At 43.5% G+C, this 8,729-nt stretch overlaps 1 protein-coding gene across 5 annotated transcripts in view; it reads right to left on the bottom strand.

Annotated features, from left to right (window-relative positions):
* Positions 1 to 336: 336 nt before the first annotated feature.
* Positions 337 to 8,729, bottom strand: part of ctbp2a (C-terminal binding protein 2a) — a 62,114-nt gene continuing 53,721 nt past the window's right edge. For 4 of the 5 annotated variants that reach the window (XM_035172569.2, XM_035172571.2, XM_035172567.2 and 1 more), the window contains 7 exons: positions 6,683 to 6,827; positions 5,747 to 5,953; positions 5,444 to 5,658; positions 4,173 to 4,303; positions 3,856 to 3,983; positions 3,637 to 3,760; positions 337 to 2,036 (listed from right to left, as the gene is read on the bottom strand). In XM_035172569.2, the coding sequence (XP_035028460.1) occupies positions 1,853 to 2,036; positions 3,637 to 3,760; positions 3,856 to 3,983; positions 4,173 to 4,303; positions 5,444 to 5,658; positions 5,747 to 5,953; positions 6,683 to 6,827 (1,134 nt within the window). In that variant the 3' untranslated portion in view covers positions 337 to 1,852. Of the gene's footprint in view, positions 2,037 to 3,282; positions 3,361 to 3,636; positions 3,761 to 3,855; positions 3,984 to 4,172; positions 4,304 to 5,443; positions 5,659 to 5,746; positions 5,954 to 6,682; positions 6,828 to 8,729 lie in introns of all 5 variants that reach the window. The other variant, XM_035172568.2, reaches the window with a different exon arrangement.

Below are 8,729 nucleotides of genomic sequence, written 5' to 3'. Positions count from 1 at the left end.
TTCGCTCGCTTGGTGCTGAATCTGAACCTGACACACACAGTTACAGATTCCCCGTCACTTCTCCAACAATTATCTCTGATCTCCACCACTAATTAATGAGCATTAATTTACTTCTAGAAAAAAAGATGCTCCAAACATTTTTCTAGTTTTCCTCTGGAACCTGGGGACACTGCAAACAGGAACCACTACTTCAGACTTTTAATAACAGCTATGGGCTGAAAGAGAAATCTGTAACACTCGAGCATTATGGTCATTGCATTTCTCAAATTCACAACGTTATCATCTTCTAGAAGAAAGACTGTGAAGCGTCCAGGGAAAAGAAAAAGCCCACAAACGTTCCACGGAGCCGATCATCAATCAGAACAGCGAGTTTTATTTATTGTTTCCAGCTGCACCGTTTACTATATGTTCACCTTGTACAAGAAACAAATACAAATACTCACACTAAAAACCAAACAATCTGCTAGCAGCCGTCTGTTGCTATGGCGGCGGAGCTAAAGGGACGGATGTGGCTGCTGTTGTTCCGCGCGGAGCCTCCGAGAGCCACAGCTGGCTTTCATCAGAGCAGAAAAACAAACAGAGAAAAGAAAGTAGAAGGAGAAACTATATGGAGGGGAGGTCGGGGGTCGCTCACATAAGACTATGATTATAAGAACATTTAACAAGGCAATACAAATCTAACAGGACTGAAAACCTCGAACATCAAAAAACATATATTTGATATATATATAAAAAAAAAAAAAAACACAATGGAGAAAGAGGTGAAGACGTGAAAAGCCAAAATTTATTTTTGCTTTTCTTTACGTTTTTTTGTTCAGATTTGGACGAATGGGAAGGTTATTATTTTTTATTTTTGTTCCTGAGTCAGAAAGAAATTTCATGTCTTTTCTCACCTCGCTAACCAGCACTGAAACCTACAGTCGGGGCTTTGGATGCAAACTATTCAGGAAACTGTTCCAGATAATGTCGGCACCTCAGCTCATTTAATCAATTGAATCAATGTAGAATTCCAAACCACAAATTGAATCATTTTTTCTGGGATCATTTTGACCCTAAAAAGGTGAAATCTTCTAACTGGAGCTGAAGAAACACATCTGCCCCCCCAGCTCAACTCTCTACATTCAGGGGCCACCGGCCACTATGATGAGAAAGCAGCAGCAGCGGAGACAGAGTCCAGGATTCGGACGGAGACGGCAGAGGCTGCAGCTCGTCTTCCTCAAAACAGACATGTAACTGTAAATCCATTCATTTTCACACACCGGAGAACGGAAAGCAAAAAGATATCCACTTGCAACAGAAACACAGAATATAGGATAAACAGGTGAAAGTAAAAAAAAAAAGAAGAATAACACAAGACTGGAAAAGGGGGAAACTGTGGAAGGAAGGAAGGAGGAACAAAAGGACCAAGTGTCCGTCTGCCCTTTGAGTTCTTCCCCACGAGGGGGTGGGGGGGCGACTTGGATTTCCTTCCTGCACATAATTCGTGTCAACGTGTCCGAGAAGTTCAGTTGGAGCCTCCCTAAAAATATACTCAAAAATAAAAGCTAAAAAACAAAAAGCATCACTTAAATCAATGAAGGACAGAGAGTGGAAGGGGGGTCAGTCCCGTGTCAGTGTGGCAGCTCGTGTGTGTCTGAACGTCCAGCTGTCCTCACACGGGCTTAGTGGCTTCATACAAAAAGAAGAGAGTGTGAAACGTGGCCCTGCAGGCGGTCGCTCTGCTGGTAGCTTCAGATGGACTCAAGCGAAACGGTCGGATGGTTGAGTTGGTTTTAAATGTACGTGGGTTTTTTTCTTTTCTTATATTTTGATTTGCCCCCCCTCTCGCTCGTTTGCAGCAGCAGCAGCAGTCCTACGGCTCAGTCATGTGCTCTCTCATGGGGTCGCCATGTTTGGAGGGTTGGTTGGGGGAGGTGGTTTGTGACGGATGGGTACCAGGGGGCAGGGTGTGGGTGATGGGGACACCCCCGGGCATCAACCCCTCCATAGGTCCAGGAATCCCACCGGGGGCGACGCCCACCACGCCAGGAGGGAATCTGGAGACGGACAGGAGACGATCAGCAGACGCCACAAAGAGCAAAGGAAAACTCATGGACTCAAAAATCAAGGTTTTCTCTTTGGCTGCTGCTCAGTGGACGATCGTCACAACAAAATCTTTAGAGTAACTACGACTTTAACTTCTGAGGACACAGATAAAACACTGCAGATTTGAAAATGTCCGTGTTTGTTGGACGTGCTAAGCATCACCTCTGTGAAGAGATGGGTCAAGGTTAAACGTGACGAGGAGCAGTGCAGCATGAAGTCAGTAAATGAGGATGTTAGTGGTTGTATCTGTAGAGGACGACGTTAAAGGTTCATTCACCCAGATTACAAAGAACAAACTCTCACTGTTCAGGGGGCCATGGACAGTGAGACTTCAGGTCAGAGGGAATTTATTTGTCTCATGATATTGAGAAAATATATTAATTTAAGTAATTTATCTTTCTACAGAGTATTGTGGCCATTTTGCAGAAAAAGGCCACAGGTTGATCCTCTGATATTCCTGCTCTAAAATAAAATGTTGCCTAAAATTACGACTTTATTCTCATAAAGTTTTGACCTTTCTTCTGGTAATATTACAGCTTTATACATCGAAATCTTTAAGACTCCATTCCAGTAATATTATGAATTTATTCTCATAAATTTCAATGTTATTCTCGTAAATGTATTATTACTGTAATATTTTGACTTGATTCTCAAATCTCATATTTTGATTGGCCCTAATACTCAAAGTGTCTGAGTGAGTGAGACAAACATTTGTAATGTGGGTGAACGGATCCTTTACTACAGGGAGCTGAAAGGGGAAAGTGTGTTGGGAAATAAAACAAGTGATAAAATCCCAGGTTTGTTGTGAGACTTTCATCGGTAAACAATGATGTGAGGCCTCATCCCATCTTTACCCATCACACACTCTGAAAAGAGTTCTGTCTAAACATGTGCTGCTTGTTGAACAACTATTACACTTCTTCATTTCCAATGTGTCACAATATTAAATGTGTGAATGCTTCTTTAAAAATGTTCAACCCCACAGTTATGGATTCTGTTTCAGGGTGGGGAGGTGGGGGGGGTGGTGGTGGTGTCGGAGCATTGATGAGATGCAGTGCATTGTGGGTACAGCTACAGGGTATGTGAGGAGTGTGAAGCAACAAAAAAACTCTACAGGTTTCAATGGGATTTGGTTTTAATTCATGATACTTTTCATTTCCGCTGGCCTGTGGGCCAGCAGTGGTAGCTTTCATTTACCTGGTTGAGAATTACGTATATAATTTGTCCTGCATTCCCCCCGTTGCTATGGCCTGTACCATGGTTTGGTTCACTCGGCTGTGTGAGAGAAGCAGTTCAGTCTGGTTGAGACAATGTAGAGACTGAGAAACCAATGGACAAATTCATGTGGGCCAAGTTCTGCGTAGAAATACGCCACAAAAACTGGGACCCAGCTTAAAATTCAGGAACAGAAAGTCAAAAGTGTGACAAACATACACATGAACATCTAGTCTACCCCTCCCCCCACGTGTTCTGCCTCATCCACTGCAGTGTTCAGGGGATCTCTGTGCGATGCGAGCTGCCTGCAGGGTTTGCTTCAAATCCACCTCCTACCTGTAGGCGGCGCCATTGATCTCAGGGTGAACTTGAGGCAGCTGCTGCTCCATCATTCCCCAGGGCGCCGAGGTGATGAAGAATTCTTTGTTGACGCAGTTTCGGAGGCTGTCGGGAATGCGGCCTGTGTCGAGGGCAAGATTGAACAAAGTTGAGCTGAAAAAGACGAACAACATCGCAGAGTGTGGTGATGAGCGTGTTCGGAGACGTCTGCGTTACCGGTGATGGCTCTGCGGATCTCTGTGGCAGCGTTCTCCCTCATCTCCAGTGACGCCTGCTCGCTGTACCAGGCAGTGTGGGGGGTGCAGATCAAGTTGGGGGCGTCTTTCAGGGCACCCTGGGAAAAACTGCAACAGCAAACCAAGGAAAGAAACAAGAAGCAAAGTGATGAGATGCACGAGGACGTAAACAACTTCCTTTTTCCTGATTATTCCACCGTCATAACTTATTAAGGGGGTTTCAGCTCAGATAATGTTCATGAGAATATCAAAGGTTAAAGGTGATTTCACTAAAAAGCTGAGGTTGTGACCAAACACCTGAAAGGCTCCGACTCGTGGACGTCCAAGGCGGCTCCCCGTATCCTGCCCTCCTTCAGGGCCTGAGCCAGAGCTTTCTCATCCACCAGACCTCCCCGCGCCGAGTTGACCAGGAAAGCACCTTGACGCATCTACACACGCACACACACATTGATATTAATATTAGTAATTATATTTCATTAGTTTACAATAACCCGAAACTAAAAAATTGTGGTTTCATTATTGTAGAATGAGGCCTTCAGCGGGTAATCTTCAGTGGAGCCCGCCATGTTTAACACAATACTCCGTAACGAAAATAACAAAAAACAAACGCTCTAAAGATCACCTTTATGTTTTAATTTTACCATCGTAGTTTCTCCTATAAGCTTAGAAATGTAGGAGCAAGGTGAGAGGTTTTCATTTGGTTGCAACATGCAAAATCCTACATCCTGTTCCTTTAAATACTTTTATCTTCCAACAAGCACTTATTCAGGGTTTATAAGAAAAACTAGCAGACAAACATACGTAGATTGAAGCTAATAACACTTGTGATGTGAAGCTGTACCAATGTCAGCATCTGGGAATGATTCAAATAGTTATAAAACCCATTGAATCGAAACACAGATCTCCCTTCAGTTAATATCCTCCAGGTGGCAGCAGTGACAAGGAGTAGCAGAGGTGCAGTAACTCAACACTTTGACATGTTAGAGCTGCAGAAGTATTTTCAATCAGACTCATTCTGGGGCCTCACGTTGAGAGATAAAAAAACTGACGTCCAAATCATGAGCGATTACAAATTATAGTGCGTTTATAAATAATATAAAACATGTCCCACAACCAATAATTATCCCCGATACGTTTGGTCCCTCTTATTCTGAATCCAGAGATTTTCCAAACCTCTGTGTCTGTTCCGAGTATCTCACCATTCACATTAAACAGACAATAACTGGAAGTTGCCAACTAAAGGAGCGCTGGCAGCCAGGGAAAACCAGCGGCCGGCCAAGTCAGCTGCCGGTTCGCTGGCATAAAGCTGTTCTAGCGACCTCGGAGAAACATTAGCTTAGTAAAGAGAATGTGCAGCCTGCTTTTGAGGGTAATGAGAAAGAGCTTCTGCCAAATCGAGGCTTATCAGTTTCTGATAAATTGCCAGCTCCGTCAGCTTCTCCGACCACGCTGCGTGTTTAATGTGAAGCAGTGAAATCAGTTTCCTTTATCTTCCATCACCTGAGGCTCATATTTCGAAAGACATGCAATTAATTTCTGGTGCTTCCTCAGCACTCGAGGTCCCCGACCTGTTTGATGGTGAAGTCGTTGATGAGGTGGTGGTTGTGTTCGTTCAGGTTGCAGTGCAGGGAGACGCAGTCGCTCTGGTAGAGCAGGTCCTGGAGCGTGTAGACTCGCTGAACGCCCAGCGAGCGCTCCAAGCCGTCCTGGAGGTAGGGGTCGTAGAAGAGGATGTTGAAGCCGAACGCCTTGGCCCGTATCGCCACCGCCTGGCCTGAGCGACCTGAGGGGGCCGGAGATACATTACAAGGATTAACAGAAATTATCAAATGTTTCATTTTACCCATTAACCCCAAAATAAGGAGACTCACCAAAGCCGATGAGGCCAAGCGTCTCTCCTCGGATCCTCGCAGCCCCCGACGCCACCTCCCGGATCTGCTCCACACTCTGGACCCGCGTGCCCTCCCGGAGAGCCTGGTACAGCCAGGTGTTTCGTCGATACAGGTTGAGGATGTGACAAAGTGTCGAGTCTGCTGTTTCTTCTACGGCCGCTGAGGGAATGTTACACACTGCGATGCCTGGAGAAGGCAGGACAATGACAACCATAAGTACTTGAATTGATGAGCATCATAAAAATCCTTTCGGATTTAATAGATATAATAGCTGCTTATGCGTAATTTAGCTCTTTTGAAGAGATCAATTTAGAGGATTTTTTTATGTTTAATTAGCAGGATATTTATTTTCTTTAAGGCCTTGTACAAAATAAAAAAAACGCACCATCTATGAAACTAAACTGTGAAGGGTAAGAGGATAATTAAAACTTCTAATTATGTTTATTTCATATAAAAAAAATAAATAAAACCTCCACATAAAGCGTAATGAATTGTATCAGCTCAAATGACAACAATTAGGATATCGCACTAAATCCTGCTCTCAAACCAAACATATGCCAAAGGGGCCAAATGGGAATGCGAGGGGGTTTCATATCAGTTGGAGCATCTGCTCTGCATATGAGATCCGTCACATTACATATTCTGTTTACAGTATGTCACCCCTCTTGTTACATGTGTTGTTTGTGTTAAGAGTTTGGTTTGGCCTCCGTCCAAAAGGTGCACTGTCCTTATCCATAATGCATTATCTAATTCTTTATTTCCTGTGATTGGGGACGAATGAGCCATATGTGCACACGCGACCCTCCTTGTTCATTAATCTCAGCACATGACGACTGTCTTCTTCTGAACGGTGCCGTGTTTTTTTTTTACATCTGTCCTCCTCCTCTTTTGTCCCCATCTGTCCCTCAGACTCACCGAGCTCCCCGGCCGCCTTGATGTCGATGTTGTCGTAGCCGCTGCCGATGCGGATGATGATGCGCAGCGCCTTGAACTTCTCCAGGTCCTCTCTGGTCAGGGTGATGGTGTGGTACATCATGGCTCCGACTGCCTCGTTCAGCACCTGGAGGGACATTAGAGATTATCATCACTTATTGCGTCACTATTTCCTTTTCAATCATAATACACTTTTATGTGCATTTTCTATTACTCTCTCAGTGTCATTCTTGTTCTTAACCATTATCATCCCGACACTCATATTCAGATTATCTTTCTCTAACTGTACGTATGAGCAACTAGTTGCGACCCGAGTGCTTTCACCACCCTCTCATTTTCCTAGACCAAAGTTTGTCTGCGATTCTTCATCTAAATGCAAATGGCTTGTTTATGTGCGCTCTAAAATATGAGTGCTTGTCCGTGTGTTTATTATGAGTGCCCGCCAAAGCTTGTTTTTGTCACAAAGCATTCATTCAGAGTGTATGCAAACAAGCTTAGAGTGGATGCAGGCAGCGCCATAAAGTAAACTGACAGCTGCTGAGCAACCCAGAAAGCATACGCAAGTAGCTTCTGTGAGACACGGCCGTTAAAAAAATAACAGGTTTAAATTCTCAGCCCTGCTAACTGAATTAACCCAACCGAGCCAGATTAGCATAGCCATGAATTAACATGCAACATTTTTTTTATTGGAGCTAGCTGCAGTGGGAGCCGGGTGCTAAATTCAAGGTTAAAGCTCTTCTCGTGCATTAATCTCATTACTTGAGTGGAGCGGGCCCGTAGCAGCTCGTGGCTGGAGACAAAAAAAAAAATCACACAGATTCAGAGCAACAGGATTTTTTTTATATCAGGTGGGAAAAAAGGAGCAAATGGATTTTATAAAGAGCTAATGAGTTAAAATTGAAACAAAGCACCTTCTGGCTCGATCTAGCCCCATTTTCCTTTATGCGAAGCTAAGCTAATAACCTATCGACTCCAGCTATGAGATATGTGTTATTTAATGAGTTGTAGAGGTGCTGGTAGGCTATTTACTTAGCTTTAAAATGAGTCGAGCTAGCTTTGCTTTCCCGCTATATTCCTTTATGCTAAGCTAGGCTAATCTCCTCCTGGCTCTAGCTATAAAACATGTTGATAATTGAGTTTTCGAGGTGCTTGCAGGGTATTTATTTAGATTTATTTAGCTTTAACACGAGCCAGGCCTTTCTTTCCTCCCTGTGTTCTTTAATGCTAAGCTAAGCTCATCGCCCCCTGGCTCGAGCTTCATTGTTATCATGACTCTAAAATGGTGTCAATCTTCTAATCTAACTTACTTACTTAATTAAAAGAAAAAAATTCAATAGATTATTAGATTTTTTTCAACATTTGTTAGTAATTTGACTTCATCTGTGTTTTCTGCATCTCTTCTACGATCATAAGCCGCTGAGCTTCAGAGGAAATGCCTGAGGTTTGGAGTTGTGGTTTGTCCAGAACAATCTTTTTATACATTGATATCTTCGTATATATTTTGGCCTTTGTGCCTTTATTACATAGAGACAGGAAATGCTGGAGGAAACTGAGACGGGGAATGACAGGCAGAAAATGATCCGGCCAGTTGGTAATGGAACCAGGTCCTGTGGCTCAGGCCATGTTTTGTCCATGTGGTATGTCCCCTAAACATTCCACTATCAGATCGCATCTCAATACGGTTAAGCCACATAGCAAATAATCACAATAACTGCACTGTCAGCTATCAAATAAAGCTGCACAAATACCAAAGTGAATGTATTTAAAAACACTGACAGAGTGCTGACAAGCCCCATCTCCCTTCACACGTTCTTTGAGCGAGATACATGTAATTTTCTCAGATACATTCTCGACTGTGGTTTTAACCAGTTGTACTTTGCACAAAAACACCAGCACTTCATCACTTTCAGCTGCGGTTACAGAATAGACACTTGAAAAACACATCCAGCAATTCACGAGGTCTTCTTTGTCTTTCCAAGGACAGTACTGAATTACAGTAGTGAACACACAATGAGTGCTTTCCAATCTT

Source organism: Hippoglossus stenolepis, chromosome 12 (assembly GCF_022539355.2).
Source record: "Hippoglossus stenolepis isolate QCI-W04-F060 chromosome 12, HSTE1.2, whole genome shotgun sequence".
In the NCBI taxonomy this organism is placed as follows: domain Eukaryota; kingdom Metazoa; phylum Chordata; class Actinopteri; order Pleuronectiformes; family Pleuronectidae; genus Hippoglossus; species Hippoglossus stenolepis.
Note: the sequence above shows the minus strand (reverse complement) of the source record. Positions and strands in the feature narration are given on the sequence as shown.